The following is a 27,467-nucleotide window of genomic DNA, read 5'->3' as shown; positions in this document are numbered from 1 at the left end:
AACACATGGGGTATGACTAATACCTGGAAAACAATCACTCACGTCAGTAGACTCCTATGTAATGAATCCTAGTTTACTACTCCAGCAAGTAGGTCGACCCTTAATAACGACCAAGCATGAGAGATGATTTCTGGTCCCTGTTAAGTCAGCCAGCCTTCAACTTCACCTAATGCTTTCTGGAGTTCGCGGCATTTCCCAAACTGAATAAATACCTCACATATAAACACAAAACCGCTTTGCTAGCTCAATCTCGTTTTAACTAAGATATCCGCTGAAAAAAGTAATTTTTCCATGGACAGATTTAGCTACTTTGTCCGCAAACTTCACAGACATTTTTAAGCTAGTAGTGCCGTGTCACCAGCACAGCTGATGGATAATGCTTGAGTAGAAGCTGAGATATACTCTCACCTGAAGGGAAAATGGCTAAGTTTTGCTGTGTATGGGGATACCAGATAACGATGAAGAGTGGAGAAGGGTTCGGGTTTTCAGTGTGTGAGTGTGTGCGTGCGTGTGTAACTCGTCCCACAGACAAGTTTGCCAAGTTCACATATCTCCGCAATTCTAATCAACTACCAGACGTCTACCCAGAAGTGACTGTTGTTGTTAGTGCAACGTAACAGTCTGTAGTTCTAATGAATGGCAGAGTAATATTTTTAGTGATGAGGCTTTTTTCATTTGAGCACGGCTAAGTGTGTTGTCATGCTGATTTGAGCACGTTCTAAATGTCTAGTTGACCAATCAGATTGCTTGGTCAGAACTACATGTATAAATGTATAAATGTATGTATAAACATGTATACATTTTTCTTATTGTCAACAAATCTCATGTTTGGAGCCAAACCAACAATGAACTGATATACTTCTAAGTATTGTGTGTGTATGAAAGCCTGATATAACTTCTTCCTGTGTGCGGTGGACCGCCTTCCTTCACCCCAAAGGCTTGTTGGTTTGGCTCCAAACATGAGATTTGTTGACAATAAGATAAATATAGAAAATCACCACCCAAATCCTTTAAAGTGTGATCAAACACTAAAACATGACATTAGTGAAAGAGCAGAGGAATTTAGGTGATGTTTTTAGATTTATGCAAAACTAAATACAATACTGAGCATGATTCTACATTATTTAGGCCTTTATGCCATTTATATACCAACTATTTTCGACTGTAAATGACCCAATAATCCTATGTTCCTGCTTCTCTACATAGTTTCTCTCTCTTCATCCTCCTCTTTATTGAGGCCTATTATCATCTAGACAGGAGATTACCAGCAAGTTTGCAAACTGCAGCTGGCCAGATCCTTGGCTGTCACTTCTGTCATTTGAACTGTCTTTTGCTAAAAACCCTGGTTATTATTTCTCTTCATGTCTCTCCATTGTGTTCCCTGCAGAGTTGGAGCCCTTGGGCCTTTAAGAGTTCCCCAGCACTGATCTAATCCCACAATTTAGTTATAATAACATCATTACCTTGGCTCAGTACCTCTCACACCTGGCAAACAGTTCTTATTCAGAATTTCCAGCCCTAAGCAAATTCACACATCCCAGTAGTTAAAGACTGTTCAGAGGTGTTAATTTGACTATGATACATAAAAAATGCTAATAACAGCTGTATTATACATATTAAATATCATAGTTGACAATAGTTTTCATATAAGCACAGTAAATATACTGGTATATATTTGGGATCAAAAGTTGGATCAGATGCAGGGTTGTCTATTAAACACAGTTGAAATCTGTTAATGAAGCATGGATGGCACATGAAGAAAAGTCCCTATATATTTAGACATACACACACACACACACACACACACACACACACACACACACACACACACACACACACACACACACACACACAGAGGAATGTGGCAGTCCAGACAAGGGCTCCCTCTGCAGAAGGTTTTGAGCAGGAGCAGCAGAGATCATACAGAAAAAGGAAAATTGCAAAAGAATGAATATTGCTTCTGTGTTTTTTTAAGTGAAATTCTAGCCAGTTGGAAAGGGGGAAGGTGCATGTGTGTGTGTACGTGTGTGTGTGTGTGTGTAGTCAGGTTGTGTAATAAGCACAGGCTTTGCCCTCCCTAGACACTTTTGATAGAAGTAGTTCTCAATGTTGATTTGTGCAACTATGGCTGAGTGGAAGATTAAGACTTCCGTTTCATTATCAGATTTCATTGTCAGACATGACAATTCACAAAGTTAATAGCTGAGAACTAGGAACATGATAACATCACTAATGCTGTAAACCACACCAAAGAGCAGCGAAGTGCGGTGAGCGGCCATGCAATCTCTATGGAAACCCTGTGGTGGCCCTCTGCAGCAAAGTGCGGCCAAAATATAAGTTGGGAATAGTTCAACTTTTTGTGGCAAATTGTGGCCCGAGAAAAAAACCTGCAGCCAATCAAAACACAGAGCCCCCTGACGTGTCGACCTATAGTTCAAATAATTTCTTCCTGCCCAAAACAAATGAACAATGGAAGATAAACTGATAAACTGTGGCTGTTTCTTCACACCCCATACTGTACAACAACACATTGTACAATTACAGGGGTAGGGGGGGGGGCTGAGGTGTACTTTCACCCACTTAGGTGGGCAGAAATATCTTTTATTGGGCATATTTATTTCACTTAACATACAAATAATAAATTATACAGTAGGCCTAGATTATGACAATGTTCTTATTGTGTTTTTTCCCAGTGGATGAATGTACAAAGAGGTGGAAAAACCTCAAAGACACTTTCAGCAAGCAGAAAAACAAAGAGACAGAGTGATGAAGGAGCGGCAGTGCTGTTTTTGCCCACTCGACAATTGCGATTAACGCAAACCATGTTGTTTCTGACGTCTTTGACTCTGGCCAAAGCCACCAGCAGCAACATGAGAGGTCTGGGTGAGAGGAGCTGTAGTGAGAGGAGGTGGGAGACTACTGAGGATGAGATGCACCTGCAGACGACGGGCAGAGCAGTGCTGTTTCCTCCTCAAGTACACCAGGGCAACAGCTAGAGCAATGTTTCTCTCCATGGTGCAAATAATCTCTTATCAAGGATCTAGATTATTTATAAGCATTCCTTTCTTGCAAAAAAAATGATAGTTTTATTCATCGGCATATCATCTCACTTCAGAGAACATAGCCTATCAGATATGTCAACAATGTTTTTATTGTGGCACACAGAATGACACGAAATGAAAGGACACGCCCACCGGCTGCAGAAGCATGTTATTTTTGTGGCGAACCGCATTTCACCGCTCTTTGGTGTGGTTACAGCGTAAGCTACTCTATGTGGAGGTAAAGATGAAATTGAGCGCACCTGAAATGTTGTTAATAATCCCTTGTTTTACAGGAAAACGGTGCATCAGAGTTAGTAATAAAATGGCACAGTATAAATCACTGCATGTGAATGTGGCTCCATGTTTACTTCAATTAAAGTGAAACTCCACAGAAAAAAAATGTCTCACTACTCATGTAAGTATCTTACAATTTTTAGGACTACTGATATTTTTAATGGAGAAGGAGTCATATAAATGTTATGGGAAATGAAAAAAAAGATGGAATAAGATGCACAAAAGGCCACAAAATATACACAAGCAACAAAAACTGTTAGAGAGAGAGCAGGACGGAGCTTCAGGGCCGGTATCTCAGAGTGCAGCAGGTGGAGGTGGAGACGGTGTTGATTCAGTAGATGTTTCACTAAAATATGAAGTAAATGCAGCTAATCACTCATTGCAAATGTCAGAATAGTGCAGCTTCAATCTGTCAAGTTCAAATGTACATTTCACGAACACAAACCAGAACACTTCATCACTGTTTGCTTTGTTACAAAACAAAAGGATGTTGTATTTATTGATGATGACACTCTTCTCTCTCTAAGAATCAGTTGTTAGTTACATGTAGCTCTCTAGATATTTCTGTGCTGCACTCACTCTGATGTGAGTCTGTCTGATGTGATTTCTTTAGAACAAAAGTATAGTCATGTTTCCTCTCCTGTTTCAACCTTCCGTATGGCTTGTGTAAATCCCATCTGCACTAATTTTACACCTGGTCTTCACAGATAGAGAATTTTCTCTGTAAAACTGACATACAAACACATAACATCAGTTATGTTTTCCTATGAATGCTATCCTTAAATGCATATCAAAAAAGGAGAGAGACACACTTTGCAAACACTTGCACAAATGCAAGCTGTGACTACCACCTGCTTTATAAAGACACTGCATGAGTTTGTGCTGCAAAACACCCACTCCTGATAGTTAGAAAAGAAAACACTTTGTTGACGACCACTTGTAAAACACAATAAATTAACAAAATCATCTTCTGTCTTTTTCTTTCCTTGTCTTTTCCCCACCACAGGAGGACCCATTCAAAGTGAAGCCATCTGTGTTCAACAGCCAGCCTCAGGAGCTTCACACTGACCCCTTCCACTCTGAAGACCCCTTCAAAACAGACCCTTTCAAAGGTTCTCATCTTCCTTTTCACTGCCCCCCCCCCCCCTCTATTTATCTGTGATCCTCTTTCTCTTCTCCTCAGGATATTTGTTCTTCTCTTCCTTTACTCTGTTTATCTTATGCTTTCTTTCCTCTGGACAGCTTATTTGTTTCCAGCTTGTGTTTCTCTTTGACTCGTCTATATCTACCTCTTTGTTTTCTTCCTGCTCTTCCCTCTCTGCTTCATTCCTCTCCTGTACTGTAGGTGACCCTTTCCAAAATGACCCTTTTGCAAAGCAGCCATCAGCATCCACAGGTATTTACTTGGGAGAGCGGAACTCAGACATGTTTTCCTTATACCATTGTATATTCTTGTGAGCTTACTGCTACATTAATCACTTTTTGACCAGTATAACAAGCTGACACACACACACACAACCCTGACATAATATTGGTTTACTTGGCTTGTTCACACCAGCATTGAATAAGGCAGCATTTTGGATAATGTTTAAATAGTATGTCCAGGACTATCCTCATTTTTGTATCAGCTACACAAAACTTATCGAGAAGACCTTCTTGACACACCAAATTAACAAAACAAAAACTACGAGTACTTACAAATCTCATCTAGTATTAAAGATGATATTGCTGAATGAAGCACCTGTGCATTATTCTTTCCTGCCCTTTGAAAATCAATATATGCAACAGGATATCTTTTAGTTTTAACCCTTGACTGTATATAAAGATGGACGACACGTCTATGCAAAAGTGAAGCCAAAATATCTCCTTTCCGGGAGCTGCCATCTTGCTTGGAAATTTGAGAGCAGCTGTCACAGCTGTCAATCATGATGTCACACCTCTTTTTTTTTATATAAATCAAATAACAAATTAAAAACAAACTTATCAGAAAAAGGAGCACTTGGATATACATCAACATGATGAGAACTACCTAAAATGACAGAAACCATTTTCGGGGGAAAATGTATTTGACGTGTACTTTGATATCTTTGTTTGTCTCATGTCTCATCTGCTAACATGGAGGGGGCGGGATTTATGACCTATACTGCAGCCAGCCACCAGGGGGCAATCAAGATATTTTGGCTTCACTTTTGGAGAGCTGTCATGACGTCCATATTTATATACAGTCGATGGTTATAACTCACATGTTTGCGATCATGAAGTAAAGTGATTTATTCCTACAGATAATACAATATTAGTCAATTGAGTTCCTTGTGATCCCATTCTGGTCTACTATAAAAACCCAACAGTACAAATCCAGATTCCTGCTAAATGGTTTCTGAGCCCTGAAGTAACGGTCATACACACATCCATGAGTCGGCTGTGCTTGTAGTGGCAGCCTTGTCTTTTGTTGATGATGTGTGAAACAGCAGTGTGTGCAACTGTGACTTCTGTCACACTTCCCTCTTTAGTGATATTGTGGAGTTTCACTTCTCTGCTCGGTACAAGGAGATCAGTGATAGAAATCAGACTTTTCACACAGCAGTGAACCTCACACCCAGATGCACTCTGTGATCACATAGACTTTCTCAGGCTCATGCCCACTACTCCACAGTATACAGGCCATCATTGCTTGTTTGTTCCATGCCTCGGCTTTGGTTTTTCTAATATGTCGAGCATGCTCTGTAACGTTTTTTGAGTTGTTCAGCCACTTGTTAAGTTTTCCTGGTAGTCCAAAGCAAACATCCATCTTAACTGCAAACACTTCATCTAACAGAACATTTCTGTCAGATCTGGCTGGTATCTGATGTGTGAAGGAAAAAGCACCGATATCTGTAACTCTGGCCTCTCACCAAGTCCTGGGTTCATGACCTGCAGTGTGCCTCTTACCGTAATCAAACTAGATATTACAGGGAGGTGTGCTCACAGTTGGTTAGTTGAACCACTCAGGCATCATTAATGATGATGGAAAAACCAGTGCAGACTTGCCAAATAACCCTGACACATCCTGTTACTATAGTGCTGCTTACTCCCTGAGCCTAACATTCCAAAAGTTTGTTAATCACCATTCCTTTCCTGAGAATTTTCAGGAAATTACCTCATGTTTATGAACTGTGCTGAAAGTAGGTACATGCTGATACTTCACTCAAAAAATAATACAGGCAATATGGTCAAAATGCTGATACACTACTGTGGTGCAGCAGCAACAAATTTGACAGATGTCATGATACTTAAATATATATTTTTTATAAATCTTCATTCATAAGTGATTGTGCAGTGAAGCTGTTACTAGAATACAATCTTTAATAACTTGCTTAAAAACTGTCTATTGGTGACTTGGTGATTTTTCACAATCCTTGGATGGATCTCAACCCAGAAAAAAATGTTAAGGGCCTCCACACATGATAGTATTTCCATTTCAAGTTACGTCATGGAGAGCTGTCATCTCTTTGGTTGAACATTGAAATGTCACAAACAACGTCAAAATCGAGGTGTAAAAGTGGCGCCCAACACGTGATGTAACACTATTGTGTAGTTCAATAACTTTGTCCCCTCCTTAGAAAAACAATGGCTCAGGGCATTTCAAAGCAAAAAAAGGTGTGTGCACATCAACTCTAGTGGGGTACAAGTGCAGGTCATCAACAAAGGAAAAGGAGAGGCTGTCCACACACTGAAATTTGCAAGCTCATCAGTTTTTATGAACGCAACATTTCAACCCACAAGGTCTTCGTCTGTCCAAAACCACCATTGCAAAGCCATTCTGCTACTGGTAATATGTAAAGACCCTTTAATTGGAACTCTGGAAAAGTGACATCTGTCATTTGAAGTTGGAGCACAATCCCTGGTTCTGTTGTCTGGTTAAATCCCCCACCTGTCATAAATCTGTATTTCTGTGATGCTGTTCCCTGATATATGTGCAGAGTTTGTTCTCACACTCATCTGCTGAAGGGGAAAACCTTAAATCAGTTTAACAAGTGCACATATGAGCAAGATTTATGACATCACAACTAGTTTGGAAGCCAGGCATGGTCCAGTATGCAACTTACATAGGTGTGAAGTTTTGAAATGAAAAAATATTTGCATATTCATAGATGGTGGATTTTCCAGTGAGGGAGAAGGAGTGGGTCTCATTTTAAGAGTTTTAATGAGGTAATTGAACTTTATTGTGGAAAGTCCATATAGTATCAAACACAAATAATGATCCCAAGCTGGAAGCAGGGGTATTTTTATGTGCCATAAAGATTACAGACTACAGCGATTTATAATTTCTGCTGCAGATCCTTTTGGAGGAGACCCATTCAAAGAGACAGATCCGTTCAAGGCTTCATCAGAGGATTTTTTCAAGAAGACCACAAAGATGGATCCCTTCTCCACACCAGACCCCTTCAGTAAAAGTGCCACATTACCTTCCAAGGTACTTCTTGTTGATTGAAGGCCATGAACATGGAATTTGTTATTCATATCATTTTATAAAATCCCAATAGTGACAGATTTTAAGATGGCTGCTAATTGTCGGTGTACCACACTGCACTGTATACTATATGTCATGGGGTAAGTGGGCCTTCCCTGGAGCCTTGTGTTTTGCAGAGGTCTGACATACAGTGTATAATCTTAATACTCAGTTCTCACTGTTGGCATTTACACTTTGCTGTGAAAAATGTCATGACTTTTTGAGAATGCAGTTTTCCCTGACTTTTTTGAATTTCATATAACTGCTGAGTTTGGATTTGATGTGGTTTGAGCGTCTTGATTTTTGGTAGCATACTGTATGTGAATACAGCAAATTAACTGTTGCAGTTTTCCTCCATTGATTTGATGCTTTTACATTAACTGTGTTCAAAGACCGCAAATGCAGTGATTCCGTGATCACGGCTTCAAATGCATTCACTTTCACTGGTTATTTTAATAGTTATCTTTCCCCTTCATACAGTGATCATAGAAATATGGTTTGCAGAACATTGAACACAAGTGCAGACCCTGAGTACTGAGTACAGATTTCAGATGAGCCCTCTTCTCACAGTCAAAATCGATTTAGATTTGTAAACAGAAACAGCAGGTTACCTGGATGCAAAGAGAGTAGGAAAACATCTGTGATGTAGAGGTGTGTGAATGTTAAGTGGGAAAGTCCATGGAGGGACAAGTTCCCCAATTTTATTACAATATCATATTGGACAATGTGAAGTTTCATCAGACTGTAGTGTAGCAACTATCAAACCAATCTAAGAACGCCAATGATGTGTCTTCCTTAAAAAAACAAAGAAATGCAAACTATTTTATCCAAGTGTCTGACATGGGAGAATAATATAATAGGTGTGATGTGGATAAAAATCTATGACCTGGTGTAAATAAACAGACTGACTAAAATATTTAGATTTTATTTTCAGTTTTGTTTAAAAGACTGAAGGTGTGAACTTAGGATTTGATGCTCTGTATTGAAAAAGACGGTTGTTTTTCTTTTTGCCGTCCTGAGTGCGGATTGTTTTGTTGCACTTGTCCTTTTACACGCCAGTATGTGATTTTATTTATTGTATGAAGAGTTTTGAGAACACCTTTAGGAGCATTTACTGTTTTGCAAATGGAAACACAGTGTTGGTCTTTGTGTGACCTACTCTCAAAACTGTGCTTTTGTTTCTAACAGTGCATCAAAACAATTGAGGAGAAAGTATAACAGGGTGTTTCTTCTTATTCCTCCTGCAGCAAACCAGTCACTTCACAAGTAATGACCCTTTCTCTTCAAGCAACCCAAAACCCAAAGGACCAGGTATGATTTCATTCTGTGTGTGTGTGTGTGTGTGTGTGTGTGTGTGTGTGTGTGTGTGTGTGTGTGTGTGTGTGTGTGTGTGTGTGTGTGTGTGTGTGTGTGTGTGTGTGTGTGTGTGTGAGTGAGTGAGTGAGTGAGAGGTAGAGAGAGACAACGGTGGAGGTTTGTGGGTTGAGCGGTGTGGATTAGCTGTCATAAACGGGTCGGGTGGGTGCAAGTATTAAAAAACCCTGACCAGCACATCACTAGCTTACAGTCTTGCCTCTCTGCCTGTCTCTGCCTTGGATATAATGTCTCCAGACCACAATATCAATGGTGTTAACTATGATAGCAGTCTCAGTTGTAATAATAACCACCAATGATATCCCTGAAACCAAGAAACAGCAAGTTCCATCAGTCTGCTCAGCCAAGGGAGAAATAGAGAAACAAAAGATGTTTTGCTTATTTATTGGCCTTTTGTTCATCTGAGGGATTCTCAATTGATTATAATGACTAATTTAGTATCGATGAGGCCAGTTTCTGTTGTCTCAGTGGGTCGGCTCTGCTAGAGTATAAGGCAGTGTTTCCCCTATAGTAGTACAGGCGGACCGCCAGGCCAACGAGTACCCCCGCCAGGCCGAAAAATCATTTTTTTTAATGTCAAAAATAACGCCCAGTATCCATTCATTCGCAAATCAATAGCATTGGGGAGCCTCTGAGCAGCGCTGTTTCGAAACGTGAGTCAACATCTGTGTCGTTGCCTGGGAAACTGCAGGTAGCGTAACGCCTTCTAAGGAATAGGGCAATGCACAAGCGGGTGAGTGGTTAAGCTAGAGAGCGAACGTCATAAAAATGACGATGAATGTGAGCAGTGCAGAGGAAAAGGTTATCATTAAGTTGTCAGTAAATGTACAGTACAGACAACAGTGTGTCAGTTAATAAATGCTGCAGCTTGTCAAGACCCAGAAAAGTCACGTCTGTTGTTGCAAAGGTGAAGGGGTTAGCTCCGAAGTTAGCAACAGTGGGTTAGCCTAGCCTGACAACGCTAAACAGATAAATAGAGAACGAAAATGTGTAGCTGCCTGCTAATTTTTCTTCCAACTAGCATTTAGAAAAAAAAATATATGTTAAATACTATGACTATATATAAAATATATTTTTCAACTTTATTTTGATTTGTGTGTTCAGGGAAAAAGAATAGGTTGTTATGTGCAGCTAGTACAGAACAGGGTCTTTTAATGGGTTACATCTTATAGGCACATATAGAGTATGTAATCTATTATCCAATTGTTTTACATATTGATCATTTCGTGGTCTTAAGGAAAAGGTCAGTTTCTCCATACAGTGTATTTGGTTGACAATTGCAGTCCAGTTGTTTGATGGGGGGGTTTGCCTGCAGCCATTGTAATGGCTTTCTTGCTCGATGCCAAAAGTATTTTGTTAATTTATACCTTGAGTATGAGTCAATTTTAGAAGAGACATCAATTTGGGTATACTTCTCTCAGGATTTCTCGGAGTGAGCAAAATATTGTCTGCAAACAAGCTTGTCTTGCACTCAACATCACCAATTAAAATCCCACTAATCTTTGCAACACCCTCTTTGATTTCTCGTTTTTTTCTGATCTATTTACCTTTAGCTTCTCTGAGTTTATCCCCTTTCATATTCATGACAGCAATCCTATCAAGTTAAAGCACTTGAATTTGAGGAATTAACCCAAGTGAGTGGGAGAGTGTTCTGTCAGCCTTCCGTTCCTTACACCATGCCAATCACAAGATAAAACTAAAATACATTTTGATAAGTAAGCCACTAAAATAAGAAGGTTACTGAGATGATTTCTCTGCAGGTGAAAGTATGAATTTGATTGATAAAGTTTACTATTTGATTCAGCCTTACCCAAATACCCAAATTTTACAACATCAAAGACATTTTGAGCTCACAAAGCCATGTGTCAAAATGTGTCTTTGATATTACATACAGGAAAAGCTCACAATCACCTGAAGAGTTTTCAAATCATTTACATATATTAGGAAGAATAAGGGTGCTAGGATGACCCCTGTGGAAGTGACCACCGCTTAACCTCAACATACTGAATATGATTACTTCAGTAACACTTAAAACAGTCAGTGACTAGGTTGTCACTTAATAGCATCCAATTTGTTACATAAACTTAAATGATTAACTGGATCAAATGTCTTTTGAAGGTCAAGACAAGCCACACAGCACCTGCATATAATCTGATATCCATTTAAACTTATTGGTCATTTTCCTCCTCGTCCTTTCCACCTTTTTATGCAAGGGAACATTATTGAAAAGGTTCCACTCTATGATCATTCGGTGGTATTTGATTGCAGTACTGTATTTTACAAGTTCATGTATATCTAATATTTTTGCTTCTCCACATATTAATGAGGTATGGCCTCAAAACATATCATAAATATGTTGTGAGTATGTATAGAGTAGTCTCAACAATTGCTGATCATTTTAAGTAAGCTAGTAATTACAGTCACTTGGTGTCTATCTGCCTGTTGATATAAATTCACGTCATTTCGTGTCATTTTCAGACCTGTTTGGCACGTTGGATCCATTTGGCAGCAGTTCATTTAGCAGCAGCAGTAACAGCTCCGCTGGATTTGCAGACTTCAGCCACATGTCGAAGCCCAGAGACCCTTTTGAAGGCCGGGCCAGCTGGCTGCCAGACTATCAGAAGGTAACAGAGGCCACAACTCATCAAGCCTGGGGTGTGCAGATAGACATATTATCCAGTAGTCTCCCATTAGATACATGGGATATTAAAATGTCTCTTAAAGGAAGGTTCACAGTTTGTGAAGTCTGTCTTAAAACAACAGTGAGGTGCCCACATGAACATTGAAACATGTTTTTCTTGCTGTAATTCCTCCTGTTCATACTGATCCCTTCATAATGCACTTACAATGTAAGTGATGGGGGCCAAAATCCACAGTCCTCCTTCACTGCAAAAATGTATTTAAAAGTTTATCTGAAGCTAATATGAAGCTTCAGCGTCCAAATGAGTCAAATCAAGTAGATATCTTTCAATGTTACAGTCTTTTTAGAGCCAAAGTCCCTCTTTTTGTTACTTTACTTCCTATGCTGCTCAACACGGAAACACTGTCTGAGGAAACACAAAGAGGGAATTTGATGCTAAAAATGTGGGTAAATGTGTCAGATATCCACTTGATATGACTAACTCAGACTGATGAAGACTCATATAAGTTTCACATCTACTTTTAAATGCATTTTTGCACAAAATGTGTGGACACACTGTGGATTTTGGCTCCATCACTTCCATTGAAAGCACATTTGAAGGATCTTTTAATATCCAGTATGAACAGGAGGAATGATTACAGCGAGGAACCTCTTTCACTGTTCATATGGACACCTGACTGTTGCTTAAAAAAATCTGAGCCTGTCCTTAAACAATATACTATTTGCCTGTTCAGCTCCTCTTTGGTTGCTAGTAGCATACAGACAACTCACGTGAGCCGCTGAGAACCTGGGAACAGCTGACAGCCTGTCAGACAGATGATAGTAATTTGAGTTAATGTTACTGTTCAGTGCTAATAAACCACAACTTCACTTTTTTTTCCCAGTCGGTGTTTGTGGACGATCCATTCAGCAGGAAGAATGACACACCAGCTCTGCCACCAAAAAAAAGTGTTCCCCCAAGACCCAAACCACCCAGTGGTGAGTGTCACACTGCAGGCTTTAGAGCTGAAAGAGGAGAGTAAAAGACAAGGGAAGGTCACACTGTATACCAGCTTTTTAGGGGTTCCCACAGCCACCCACCCACACACTAATATTTCCCAGTCCTGCAGTGCGTTCACACACTCAGATACAAAGAGGCAGGGAGTCTCCTGTTTCTTACCAGTCTCAAGGTTGTTTGCATTTGTATTGATTGGGCAGACAATTTGTCAAGATCAGTGTGTGTGTGTGTGTGTGTGTGTTTAGACCATAGACCGTATATAAAGATGGACGTAGCGAGGTGTGACATCACCTGTTGGTTTACATTAGAGCCGGTTTGGAGCCAGGACCTGCAGAGTGTTGCCTTTCACACTCTGGAAACATGCCCTGCTAACTTGGACCCAGGCTAACGCTAGCTTACATGGACACTTTGGCTAATGTTAGCTTCTTTAGCTACATTGCACTAACAGGGCAGGTCAAACATTGCAACAATAGAGCGACTCAATGCGAGTCCCAGAGCCGGCGAGAGCAGTATGCGAGCTGACTGCTGTTTAAGTGTTAACTGATTAGTGTATTGCACTGACAATCTTCATATCAATAGTCCTGTTCCTTATGAGCAAAATGAGCTATTGTGATTGGTTGTGGCATCTCATTGATCGAGTTGGCTTGTTTCCCGCTCTCCTAAAGTGAAGGAGAAGGTGAAGTGGCTATAAAGATTATTGCCATTTTAAGTAGTTTCCAGTTTTTTTATAGGTTATGCCTAGGGATGCACAATATTGGCTTTTTTGCCGATATGACTCGAGTGACTCCTTTCACATAATACATACTAGTTATTTGAGCTGTTGTTAATATGAATAAAAATCAAAAAACTTTATATTCCTGCAATAAGCTTATTTCTGTTAAGGTTGTACTTTCCTCCAGTGTATATGTCACACATTCAGGTGTGCAGTGACTTTCTTGGAGAAAAAAAAAAGATTGAAGCTCAGAATAGAAGAACAAAATTTGCTATATTGTCTTTTGTGAATTGCTGTTTTCACAGCGTACAGTTGTAAGCAGTGCTGAAATGTACACTCACCAGCCACTTCATTAGGTACACTTTGCAGTCTAATGCAGTCCAATACAACAGCTCTTCCATAAATTCTATAAAGTTTATACATTTTCAGTTTTTGTTGACATTGTCAGAAAGGTTATAATTCTACTTTATTTTTTATTATTGAGCTTGTAGTGGGTGGTGGTGGTGGTGGTGTACTGGAGTGCATTATATTGAAAACTGTCCCCTTTTGTCCACTCCATCCATTGCCATACATGAGGGCGGCAAAATATTAGCAACACCATTCAATATTGTTATGGAATTTTCCATCTATAGGGGTCACAGGTTGGACTAACATCGGGTCAAGACGAAGCCTTGAGGTCACACTGTAATTCTTAATCTCTCCTTCAGTTGTCTGTGATGTTTTGGTGAAAGCAGAAACCTCTCTGCTTCACTAAGCAACACAGATAGGTGGATGACACAGTCAGACTGCTGAAATTACATTCAACGTGACTTAAACTGTTACAGGTAAAGTGCAGGCCCTTGTTTAGAAACTAGTGAACCAATCAGACTAATTTTTCATATTGTAGGCTGATAAAGACCAGGACTGGGACCTTCAGAGGTGAGAACGGAAAGAGACAGCATCGGAGCAGAACACTCTGGTGTTTGCTGTTTTGGTTCTCCATTTGGCCGAGTGCTTGCAATAAACAATTTCAGCTTTAAGACATCAAAGTCTCGTGTGCGCCTTTCTCCACTGCTGACCATCGCTCAAAATATCCACAACAAATATAAAATACTCCAGTACACCACCACCCTCTACAACCTCAATCATAAAAATAAAGTAGAATTATCACATTGCTGACAAGATCAACAAAAACTGAAAATGTATAAACTTCCTTAAAGTAGAATAGATGGCAGGGCTGTTGTATTGGATTGCTGTAGATTGCACAGGTGTACCTAATGAAGTGGCTAATTAGTATGTACTTGCTGCCTACTCTGTAACCAGAGAAATGTTTTTTTTCCAATGTAGAGAGCACAGTCTTAAACTCTGCTCTCATCTGTCAACAGGAAAGAATGTCATTGTGGGTACAGAACAGATAAAAGCCTTCTCATGTTTGCCGCGCCACTGCTGTCGCACACTTTATAGCTTATGTTGTTTCTCAATTCAGATGCTCAAGCAGCAGTGGCAAAGAGTGATGTGCACAGTAACTTTGTCATAGCTTTGATATCCTGCAATATTGACAGTAGTGAGTTTTGTCAGTTGTTTGGAAGTTTGCATGTCTCATATTGATCAGATGGTGTGTGATACAGAACCAGTATTAATTCACTGTCACACCAGTGGATTTTCTTCACAAGTGATCTTCATTATCAGAAAATCTATGAGAATGTTGAATCAAGGCCTCAGTGCTGCACTATCACATTAGGTGTTAGTCACGCAGTGCATATAGTACGTCTTTTCCCATGGATTCTCTATGTAACTTTTTTTCTGTCTCTTCAGACAGGGTGGCTAACACTTCTCTTATCAAGTACACAGTTCTTATTCTTGTTTTGCTGCAGAGGATATGTCTGAAGAAAAAACCTACCAAACTCTTCATGTTTATATTGGAAGGTGCTTATGCTCTCATGAACTGGCAGTACATTAAATCACTTCTGTATTGTAGCAATCAAAATACAGAAAGATGAACTGCTGCTTTTTAGTACAAACTGAAGAGGTAGCTACTTGCTGGATTCATGAAGAGGACACTTCCATTTTGCATAAAGCCTGAAATATACTTCTATGCAATATGCTTTGCACATTGGTGGATTCTGATTTTAATTAGTTTGTGTGTGTGTGTGTGCATGCACGCTTGTTGCTATCTTTGTGAGGATCAATTTGAGTTTTAGACCTTGGGACACTGGGTGTGGACATTTTGACTGGTCCTGGCTTTGGTACACACTTTCATAGTGCTGTTTGAGGGTTAAGACTTTGGTTAGAATTTGGTGAAGGATAGGGTTGGAAAAGGGAATTTAGTTGTGATGGTTAAGGTTAGAGTGAGGGGATGCTTTGTAATGCATTGTAATGTAAAGTACAATTAGTTTTTACTTGCCATATAGAAAACAATAGACTACACTAGAGTGCAGATGTTTTCAGATGTATCTGCCGATCTATGTGATGTAATGTTAATCTGAGCTGTTAAGAGTAGTATCAAATTCACTTCATCTGGATGTACAGGAAATGAACCTATTTCAGCCCCACCCCAGTGATAACAGACATCCCTCTCTGCTCCTCCACTGTTTGTTTGACACAGAGGAGCACAGATATCTGATGTGCAATTGACACTGTCGATTGACGTGTTCATCAGTGGACAAGGTATCCGAACATGTGCCTTCCAACACCAACACTGTGTCCCAGTTTCATGCTACATGCTAATTATATAAAGTATGTGCCATACACTCATTACCACAACATTCTGTTTTTGCAGTAAGTAAACAAGAAATCAATGTACTTAACTGTTATAAGCAATATAACACGTGTGCCAATCAAATGTCACAAAGATATTCCAGCTGTAAATAGTTTTTTCATGTCAGGCATTGCATTGTGGGACAATAGTGTACATCAACAGTTAACTCAAAAACAAAGCTGCACACTGAGTCTTTTAAGTATACTTGATTATGTAACTAACAGACTCCAAACCTAGTCAGATTAAGATTGAACTGTGGAATTTGGACACAGCTCAAGAAAGATATGTAATGCTGCAAACTGTGAGAGTTCAATATGTTCAGGAAGGATGTGTTGGCAACAAGTATTTTTTTGAACAGCACGGCCCTGTCCTTTGGGGCTTGGTTACCCAGAATCCCCCTCTCTGTGTTTCAGCCTAAACTTTGGCCACACTTGCTTACTTGTTACACGATCCCACCAGCATGCTGACTCAACTGTTGTAGAAGGGAACTAGAGAGAAGTCTGCTACTACTTTGATGCCGGTCTTTTTCATTTGTTCAAGAAACAGTCATAGTCCAGGAGCTGTCAGTGAGGCTCATCTCTACCGCTGACTCTGCAATAACATCCAAGTCTAAACTTCACATTCATGCGCCAATGATGTTTGTGTAGATTTTATATTATGATTCTTAACCAACTGCTTCTCTAAAGTTTGTGTGTAGGCACATGTGAAGGTGATGTTGTAAGAGCGATGATGTGTGGTTTGCTTGGCCTGTTGTTTGCAGACACACCCTAACTCGCTTCCTCTCTTCCCTTTATGTGTGTGTGTACGTGTATGTGTTTACGAGGGTGAGCGGTTCAAAGAAGGTCAGGCTGCAGGCTGTATGCAGTGGGTGAATGCCAGCATTGTTTCCAGATCCTTCCTCCCCATATATTTAATTTAGTTTCTTTATATTTTATATTTTACTCTCCTTCACACATACTTGTCACTCACACACATACACACTCTGTCACTTTCCATCATCACCTGATTAGGTGTGAATGGGGTATATCTAGATATATATACATATATATATATATATATATATATAAGAAAAGGCAAAACTGCACCGACAGTGCTGCAAATAAACAGACATAATTGAGGGCACCTTGCTGGAGCTGTATTTGTTTTTAGCAAATGAAATTCTGCATGCTGCATGTCCAATTCTGTGGCAGACATTAAAATTAGATGGCACTAATGTAGTGGATTATTTTAAAACAGGGTGGAGCTCATGATTGTGGTTTCTCGAGTGTGTGTTTGTGTGTGTGTGTGTGTGTGTGTGTGTGTGTGTGTGTTTGTGCAGTTTACTGAAAGAGGAAAAAACTGATTGGCAAGCATGCAGCTTTGCTCAGCGTTGAGTGTGAAATAAACTGCTCACCCTGATCAGTGGGGGTATCTTTGTAATAGGACTAAATGCGTATGTGTATGACAACGGTTTGACTGTCCTGTGGTTTAACACCTACACAAGCAAAATTATGTCTTAACTTTCCCACGATTCTCGGGCAGGCCCAGTATCAACTCCCTGTTGATAACAGAAACTGCCATCTCCTGCTCATGTAATGATGGTCATGTATTTCTACAGCCTCACTAAGTCTGTTAAACAGGGATTTTTAATTGAAGATTGAAATTTATAGTTATTTCAAGTACTGAACAGTTTTGGCAAACAAACAGTGTATTTTACAGTCTGCATGTGTGAATTTAAGGCTCTTATAAGAGAGTCTATAAGAGAGTCTTAGAAGAGTTTTAGCTTCTTTGCAGCAACAACTTCAACATGCGTTCTCTGTTTCATATCATTGAATGTTGAAATCTTTTGGCAACCAGACATTTGAAGACTTCACTTTGGAATATGGGAAATTGTGACGAAATAATCTTAACTAAAGGTCCACTTGCTAGCTTTTTCCAAGACTTTCACCTTCATCTGACGGTCCTCATAGTAAATTGAATAGTTGTTTAAGTTGCCATGGAGTTGGCTCAGGTGTCTATCTAGTGGACCTTGAGTTGTCAGACTACTATTGCCAGGGTCAAAGATGAACTTTCTCACTCAGGCTGTATCTCTAGTTTTTCAGTATTTATTACTAGTTGCTTTAGTGTTGTTATTTTCTATAAAATATAGCAGTGTTGAATCCATTCAGTCTATTTGTGTAGTTGGTAAGTTGGTGAACCAACAGTTGGTAATGTGGGCAGACACCCAACCAAGTGATTTACGAGGAAACCGTTGAGAATGGTTCCATGGGTTAAGGGTTATCGCTTTTGGTTTTGGTCCTTTTGGGTGTTGTCTCTTGCTGTATGTTTTTTCCTACACCCTGCCAGCTGTTTTTATATATTTCCTTTCTCAGGAGGATGTAGCACTGTATGTGATAACTTAAAGTAAAGATTTGTGTCGATATGAGTTGTTTTGGTGTGCCGCGTGTGGAGGTGAAACTCGTGTGGCTTTCAAAAGTTGTTAAGTGTCTTTGATGTGCCAACCGAGGTGAAGTAGGGCGTGGGTAGGACTATGAGAACCAGAGAATTTAGAGTTACTATGTTAATCCAGAACAGATCACAGCAGACCCTGTCTTATCAACATACAACCTAAGTTCATTTAGGTGAGAATTACTCATGTGAACTGCAGTGATGAGTCATTGTATCTTTCAGCTATGTCTATTTACATCTTCCTCCCAAGATTCGTGAGAAGCATGAGATATGTCTGTTTTTCTTCTTCTTTTTTCTCTCCTTTTTTGCTTCTCTCAACATGTGTTTACTACAAAGCAGATTGCTATCCCAGAAGCACCTTTTCTGTGTGCCCTGTTCTCTTCAATGATCTTTTCAAAGAACGCTGTAGCATTTCAAGTTTTAGCCTCATTTCTACCTTGCAGTCACTTGTCAAATTGTTGTCACATGTCAAAGTCATGTCAGTGGTGTGAACAGGTTGTCTGTGCCTCTTTTTTAGCTAGCAAGCATTATTAGGATGGTGGAAAAATATAGAAAATGATATACTATGAAATGATATGGTAAAGAAAACTCTCTTCCCTGTGATGATGTTTACCTCTTTTTATGTCTTCAGGTAAGAGTACGCCAGTGAGCATGTCTTGCACGGCTGACCCTTCCAAACCATGTGACCCCTTCCAGCCGTTTGGTGGTGACGCCATCGACCCGTTTCAGAGTAAAAAGGGCCTGGGAGACCCATTCAGTGGCAAAGACCCTTTCGCTCCATCAGCATCAAGTAAAGCCCCTAAAGACTCTACCTCAGGTTTTGCAGACTTCAGTTCTGTAAGTTGAGATGGGTGATACTGTTTAACTTTCCGTGTCTAGACCAAGCGAAAAAAAGCGACACTCTTTACAGACACCAGCACAGTCACTAGTTTAAGTTCTAGTTATTTTGAGTACATTACAAGGTCACTACTAAAGACTGATGAGGCATAGAATTTATCTGAGATCTAAAAAAAGTAGTTGAGACATCTCAGTTGTTACTATGTGTGAAAACAAGGAAAGACCTCACATGTTTTTGGGGTTGATTTTACAACAGTGATACTATTATTGTTATTAACATGTGATCTGTATCTGGATTGGTAAAAAAAGGCATGTTTGTTGCTTTTTGACAAGTATGACTGCTCTGCCTACTTCATTGGCATATTGAGAATGCTTATTAATATTAGGCCTGTGATCAGGTGTCGTTATCTAGATAATGTATTCAGATACAGATTGCATGTTAATAGCAGGTGGAAACGGGGCGGTTGTGGCTGGCTGATGAACGAGGTAGTGCTTTAACAGCAGCACATGATGTAAAAGTCCACACCAAGTCCATAGATGTTGTCCAGACAACCCATAAAAATCTCTACACAGAGGCAGCATAGGTTATGTCTTCTGTCCTATTAGGGCTGGGAAAATAATGTAGCTTTTTGAAATCATATTGTGGCAGATAATATCAGTGTACATCATTCTGTTGCCTAAATTAATGATTACAATCCAATTTTGATAAGCCACTAAAAAAATGACCTCATGAGTTTTTTGTACTACATAAGTGTTTTGTAATACAAAACAGTGGAACACAGTTCATTGCATTGAGTATCAATTTGATATCTATTTGATATCATTTTATAGCAACACTAGAAAAACATTCTTATTAATATTGTGATATCCTATCACCCAGTCTATGGCAGTAAGATGTTCCCAAATTTATGACAAAACACTAGTAATTAACGTCAGAAAAAAGCTCTATTAGAATAGAGTAAGATAACAAGGCCTGTGTGCAGTCATCTATGGTAGGATAGCACACAGCTAATGTAGCCTGTCCACTTTCTGCTTCAGATTCTCTGTTGCAGCTCATTCTAACCATCTCTGTTCTCCATGTTAACAGGCTTCTCTGTTTGTTAATAACACTCAGAAATGCTCCATCACAGTTCAAAAATACAACCAACCAACACTTCCAATGCTCACCTATTAATGTGCTGTATCTAGTTTGTTTAGAATAGAATAAAATATACTGTCATGTCCCTGTAGAGACATTTGCTTGGGCTCTGGTCACAGCTATGCAGTGCCACCAGAAGCAGAGGAGCAAAGAGCTTTAAATGATCTGTACACAAACTTTAATTTCAACTCACAGTTTGTGCTTTCAGGGAGAGTTATCTACTAGAACCACCGTATATCTTGACAAACAGTAGCCGGGCAACTGTGTGCAGTTTCCTGGAGTCTTGTTATCACAGTGAGGTTGAGATCAAAACCAGAAGCTGTGCTCACTGACTGTATCTGGTAACCTGCAATGTTGCTGGAGATGCTCCCATTGTTGTGAGAACAATGACAGTTTATATCTTAAGTTCAGCCTAAAGAAGTGAAGGGTATTTACAGGACAACCATTTATGTAGTTGTTATGTTATTTATTCAATCATCTTATGAGCCCATTTTTAATGAGAAGTAAATCCGACTTCAGCTAACCCCCAGAACTGCTGTGACACAACATTTGAACCCACTTTAGAACTTGCAACGTGGTATTAAAGTTGTGTAGGCTGCAGAGAAGAGGATAGTTTCATTATTACTGCATTCTCCTTATAGGTCAGGAAAGGGTATCGGCCCTTTTTGTGGTTTGTTTGTTTTGGCAAGAAGATTATAATGAGATTGTCAGAGTTTCCCTGTACTTTCACAGAGGCTGAGGGCTAATACCAGCAGTAGGTTGGCATGATGCTCAAAGTCAAGACTAGCTGTGAGCGCACAAGTGAAAACGAACACAAGCCTGTTGTAACCCTTAAGCAAATAACCATGGGGACTCACACTAATTCTTCACATAATGACAAAACACTGTGCATTTCACATTCAGGCATGCAGAGAAGCACTTTTAAGGTAGATAAGCGCTACTTTGTTAGCCGAGAATAATGCTACCAGCTAATTGGCCGACTGGTGCTTGTCAGTTCAAATTCTAGTTAGGTACCCACCTGAAAGATGTCAGTGTTGAAAGGTTCTATTATGAGACATAGCAGTATCACTACTCAACTCACAGCTGTTGAGTCTGTCTGCCCTGCGTGTCCTTGCTCTGTGTGTGTGTGTGTGTGTGTGCGCGTGTGTGCTACTCTGTTCACCATTTACTTTGTTGTCAGTAGTTGGTTAGTGCATTCTATCTGTTCTTTCTTGCTGTGCTTGTCTTTATCTTACAGTGTTAGTTTTGCTTTTTCTCACCTCTCTCAAGCATTCCTCCACTTGTCTTTATTCCATAACCTGACACCCTCTCTAAGGATTCTGCTTCACCATCTGGGGTCCTGTTGACAAAGTATCTCATCTTACCATTCCAAGTCCTCCAGGATGGTGCTACATGTTCCTAGCTAAGAGTTTCCTCTTCAGATGGAGATAGAGATAGAGATAAATCTTTGATGAAGTAATTCTACATATGGCACCGTTTTTAAGTCTGACTGGATCCTTGTTAACTCACCTACCATCAAAATATGCTTTTAAAAGTTCATTATCGTATTTTTCAAAGACACTGATATGATGAGGGGCATTACCTGCAGCAGCACACTGATTGTGAGTAGAGCTGCAAAGACGATTGCCAAGGATAGAAAGTAAAGATGCAGCTACATTTTTAAGCAAACGTGTTTTATCTGGTTTTTCTTTGTTATACATGACAGTAAACTGAATATCTTTGGTTTTTAGACTGTTGGTTGGACAAAATAAAGACACTTTGACACTGGAAAATTATAACAGGCACAATCCACACATTTATCAATAATGAAAATAATCATTAGTTGCTGCCCTAATTGTGCCCCTGTGGCTCAGGAGTTCTAAGGACTACTCCCAGCTTTTGTCAGACTTTGTTGAGCCGGTTTTCGAAATGCTTTGTGAATTACTCTTAGACCATTTACTCTCATTCTGCGTGTCACATCATCATCATGTCACATGTAGAAGCCCATGTTTAGCTGCATTTTCCTTTAGTTCTAACTGTTGCTTGTTTCCATTTGAAGGGATTCACTGACAGAAATGTTGTACCACAGTTCATTTGTTTTACCTATGGCACTTACTGGCAACAAGTGTCTATATGAACTTGAATAGCTTATTAGCATTGTGAGAATTCCTGATTAACACCAATTAACACTACTAGTAGTGTTGAAGCCAGTTGAATCACTTGAATCTCAATTTTAAAAAAATGCTAACAAGTAGCTAAAGACAATTAGTAGAGACAGGCTTCCACAATGGACTGAACAGAAACTCTGCAGGTATCCCTTTAAAATGTCTGTGTGCTGTGATGTGATGTCCTGTAAACTAGCCTAGATCCACTGAGATAAGGGATTTCTGCTTTATAACTTGTCTGTTCTGTAATCCACTTCTCTGACAGGACCTGACAAAGTCAAGGTAAGCGTTTGAACACAATGAAATTCACACAATTTGACAATTAGGTAGTGTTAGCCAAATGATGATAGTTAATGACTATAAATAGGTCTTACATCATGTGTTGCTGAAAATGGAAAATAGATTATTTTGTCAAACTTATTAAAAGTTTGCACTTGTGATCAATGAAGTTGTATTAAGATTCCAGTGTTTCCCCTAGGTTGAGTGGTTTGGCCTGGGGGGGTGGGATTAGCAGCCACACATTTCTTCGTTCTCTATTTCTCTGTTTAGTGTTGTCAGGTTAGGCTAACCCATTGTTGCTAACCCCCAAGCTGCAGCATTTATGAACTGACACACTGTAGTCTGTACTGTAAGAAAGACGAGAGAAAGAGAGAGAGAGCAGCAGTGGTCGAGCGAGCTAGAGAGTGAACGAAGAGAGGGAGCGCTGGTAGTGAGAATTGCCGATGAATCAGATCAAAAAACGTTATTTTCTGATTGTTTCACAGCGGTTACGTTCCGGAGGTCAAATAAACAAGCCCACAACCCCGCACACCTCCGCTCGACCCTGCAGCTGAACGCTGCACCACCTGATTTGGTCTGAATACGGTCTTACTGTTAAACTTTTCCTCTGCTCTGCTCACATTCACCGTCACTTTTCTGATGCTCGCTCTCTCGCTTAACCACTCACTCGCTTACATACTGCCCTATTCCTTACGCTACCTGCAGTTTCCCAGGCAACGACACAGACGTTGACTCATGTTTGGAAACAGCGCTGCTCAGAGGCTCCCGAACGCTATTGATTTCTGAATGAATGGATATTTGGCTTTATTTTTGCTATTTAAAAAAATATCTTTTTGCCGGGCGGCCCACCAGGCTTGTACTATTATAGGGGAAACACTGGATTCTGAGCGACTGTAAGCAAATCTCATTATGTATTGTTCCATCCTTTCGTGAAAATCAATTAACAAAAATCCATGACTTAATGTCAGTATTTTGAAACTCACTGCTGTTCTCACCGTGCTGCCCATGGTTTCATTTGAACAAAGCCATATAAACATTTGCATGACAAAGACCTCTGTCTGAATGACAAAAAGCTATTACTGTAACAGATATTGTTACATACTTCATGTCTGTAAGGGCCTCTCTCTGTCTCTCTCTAGTTTGGGAATGAGGCTCAGCAATTGGAGTGGGCTAAGCGAGAGAGTGAACGAGCAGAGCGTGAGCGGCTGAAGAGGCTCAGACAGCAAGAGCAGGAAGACCTGGAGCTGGCCATCGCCCTTAGTAAGGCAGAGATGTCCAACGCATGACGTGGAACCTTCATCATCCCCCCAACACACCCCCCACAACCACTCATACATGCAGCACATAAATAGGCCAACATGCAGACAAACATGACTGACATCTAAATACACAAAGCACATAACTGGACTAACTTCCTAGTGTTCACACAAACTGTGGTCCCCCCCCCCCCCCACACACACACACACACACACACACACAGGACCCCACACAATCACACAATCGTTGAATGGAGCAGAAAGAAAAAAGGACTTCCAGGCATGTCTGACAGCCCCGCATTTACAAACAAGACAACAAAGCTGTGGGCCTCATCACACAAACACACATCACACAACTCCCCTGCTGACATGAACAGACAGAAAAGTGAAGGAGGAAGAAGGAGAGGAGGAGGAGGAGGAGGCAAGAGGCCTTGATGGAAACAAACAGATGCACTGTGTATGCACTATAGTGGCTGGACAGTAATGTAATGTAATGATCCATTCACTGGACTGAGCAGACTAGCAGACCATTGCTGACAGAAAAGCCTTGACAGTTTGCATATGAGTTGTTGTTTTTCTTCTCCAGCTTCACTCACAATGTGAGGAAAATGGGTAATAGTGGTATCATAGTGAAACTGTTGCTATCAGTAACTGAAGAGCTATTTTCCTTCCATTGTAACTAGCAGCAGTGGAGAAAAATAACACTATAATTCAAACTGCTAAGGTATTTCTTAAAAGGTTTAAAAGATTTTTTCTGATACTAAATAGAAGTGACATGGTTAAATCATTGAGCTGCTGATGGTATAGACTGTCAGTATGAAAATGCTAGAGAATGAAGTGTTATGTATTTGGGTATAGACAGAGAGGAGTGGCTTTGACACTCCTCAGGATTGAGACTTTTCAATCCACAGTTTCTCTCAGTTTTCATTGAAAATATTGTCACCAACCCACACTCAATTGACAAGTGAAAAGGTTGATATCAGTTGAGTTTTTTCACCTCTGCTGGAGGCTAACTATTTCCTCCTGATCTTTGCTAAGCTAGGCCAAACTCAGACTGAGCGCACAGAGCACAGCACAATGGATGTCAGTCTTCTCATCTGAATCTGGGTAAGATGAAGCCTACTTCCCAAAATGTCATTGTTCCTTTTAATTTTATACCACACCAGGGTCTACCATGAGGTCGGAGAATTTAACCTTGAATATAGACAAGGCTGGATTACCAACCAGGCAAAGCGGGCAACTCAGAGACCCTCAGAGAGCCTGAAGGCTCCAAATTCACTGTGTGGCACTTAGATGTGTAGTTTGTGGTTATTTGATTGATCACAGATTTGTTTGGGAAAGTGGTGTGCACCACTGAAGCACAATGTAAACTGAAATGATAAGAGCCTCAGGATGCTCCTTGCATCATCACCTGTTCTTGAGAGCCTGTGCTGTGGAAGGGCCCTGAGTTAAAATGGGTATTCCAGTGATTTAGTCTCTCAAACTCCATACCTCGAGTTTGTAATGCAGGCTTTCTGTTATAAATTTATAGTCTCCAAGCCCAAGCTGGGATGCCACTATGACATCATTGGAAGTTATTTTCTCAGACCTGATAAAGCTCCTCCAGAGTGACAGAGGAGCGGCTGAGCAGTACTTCCCGTGATGTGTAAACTGATTTTGAAAAGTGAAATGGGGATGTCCCTTTAAGGCCAATATTATATGTTTATATTGTATTGTGGTGCGTAATGATAAATAAATCTGTTCTTAATCAAATAACTACGAACTAATACTAATTACTAACTAGTATATACATAATGCACAGAGTGGGAGAAAAAAGGGAGGGGGGTTACCGCCTACAGCTTTTTTTTTTTTCTCTCCCTTGTTTAAGATAGCCACACTTCTCTGGCTCAGACGCTCCTCCTGTGTTAAACAAAAGTTGTAACCAACACTAGTGGGATATTTCACTGTTACTTGTCACATCATAGGAGGAAAAAAAAAAAAACACCTGCTCCTCAGCTGCTTTCAAAAAAGTTCATGAAGATCCACTGGTTCCCCGTAATGTGACAAGTACCTGACAAATGAAAATAACACTTTCAAATGCCAACATATTCTTTGGAGTGACAGTAACAAATTGTACAGATATATTTTCTTTGTCCTTGAGTGTGAGATTGTACTGTGTAGAGTTTGCAGTGATGACCTGCAGTACTCTCTCTCCCTCTGTCCAGTGTATATAGATAAATGGAGCTAACTCTGCCTCTTCTCGACAGCAGTACTTTGATCCCAATGCTGTGATGTCACGTCACATTCAACAAATGAAAGGCAAGATGAGGGAATTAATTTTTCTACATTTGACCTTGTTTTCTTTTTATAGAGAAATGATTTTAACACAGTTTTTATTTCATGAGCTGGTTGTTTTTATTATTTTGACATATTTTTTTTTGTTTTAAAAGAACATCCAAATGACTGTAGTGGTTGTGTGCTATAATTTGTAGTTCAGTTTTAGTCACTGCAGTGCTCTACAGACCAGTAAAGCACAAGCTGCAGAGTGATGGCAAAGGCTTTGAACTAGCTGAAATCAGGTGTCATTAGGCTGGAAACTGGAAATATGTGGAAAAAGTGCTATTTCTGATGTGTCATAGTTAAATGTTCTAACATGGACTTAACCACTCACCTTGTTTTTATATGAGTTATCCCTTTACTTGAAGTGGTGACTGATGTTTGAAAGAAACAGACTGAAGTTGTCTCAGGAGTTTGATTTCATCTGGACTTTTAAAACAGAACAGATTCTGCTGGACTTATTTTCTGAAGATTTTCTCTTTCACTCAGAGCCCCTCTGTTGTAGTTTCAAATGTCACCTTGTGTTTTATATATGCGAGTCTGTATTCTGTGTGTGGCCAATCGTGTGCTTCAGCCGGTGTTTTGCCACGTGCATGCCCTGCGGTCAGACTCTACTCACAGCCCATATGTTCTCCTGACTGTTACTTTAAGGGATACCATGTCATTTTTAGTGTCTCATTTTTTATTAGAGTAACTTGATAATCATGGGGAGAAAACAGTCTTTCACTTGGTTCAATTACAGATAGCTTGGTGACATTGTTGGTGTTCATTATTGAGACCAGATG

At 39.9% G+C, this 27,467-nt stretch overlaps 1 protein-coding gene across 8 annotated transcripts in view; it reads left to right on the top strand.

Annotated features, from left to right (window-relative positions):
* LOC121900047 (epidermal growth factor receptor substrate 15-like 1) overlaps nucleotides 1-27,087 on the top strand; it is a 52,416-nt gene extending 25,329 nt beyond the window's left edge. For 2 of the 8 annotated variants that reach the window (XM_042415949.1, XM_042415948.1), the window contains exons 18-26: nucleotides 4,342-4,447; nucleotides 4,681-4,731; nucleotides 7,652-7,788; nucleotides 9,072-9,135; nucleotides 11,677-11,822; nucleotides 12,724-12,817; nucleotides 19,344-19,502; nucleotides 23,097-23,113; nucleotides 24,250-27,087. In XM_042415949.1, the coding sequence (XP_042271883.1) occupies nucleotides 4,342-4,447; nucleotides 4,681-4,731; nucleotides 7,652-7,788; nucleotides 9,072-9,135; nucleotides 11,677-11,822; nucleotides 12,724-12,817; nucleotides 19,344-19,502; nucleotides 23,097-23,113; nucleotides 24,250-24,396 (921 nt within the window). In that variant the 3' untranslated portion in view covers nucleotides 24,397-27,087. The other 6 variants (XM_042415950.1, XR_006096883.1, XM_042415952.1 and 3 more) reach the window with 6 other exon arrangements.
* The last annotated feature ends 380 nt before the right edge of the window (nucleotides 27,088-27,467 follow it).

The sequence above is a fragment of the Thunnus maccoyii genome, chromosome 7 (assembly GCF_910596095.1).
Source record: "Thunnus maccoyii chromosome 7, fThuMac1.1, whole genome shotgun sequence".
NCBI classification, from domain to species: domain Eukaryota; kingdom Metazoa; phylum Chordata; class Actinopteri; order Scombriformes; family Scombridae; genus Thunnus; species Thunnus maccoyii.
This window is presented reverse-complemented; position numbering and strand designations above follow the sequence as displayed.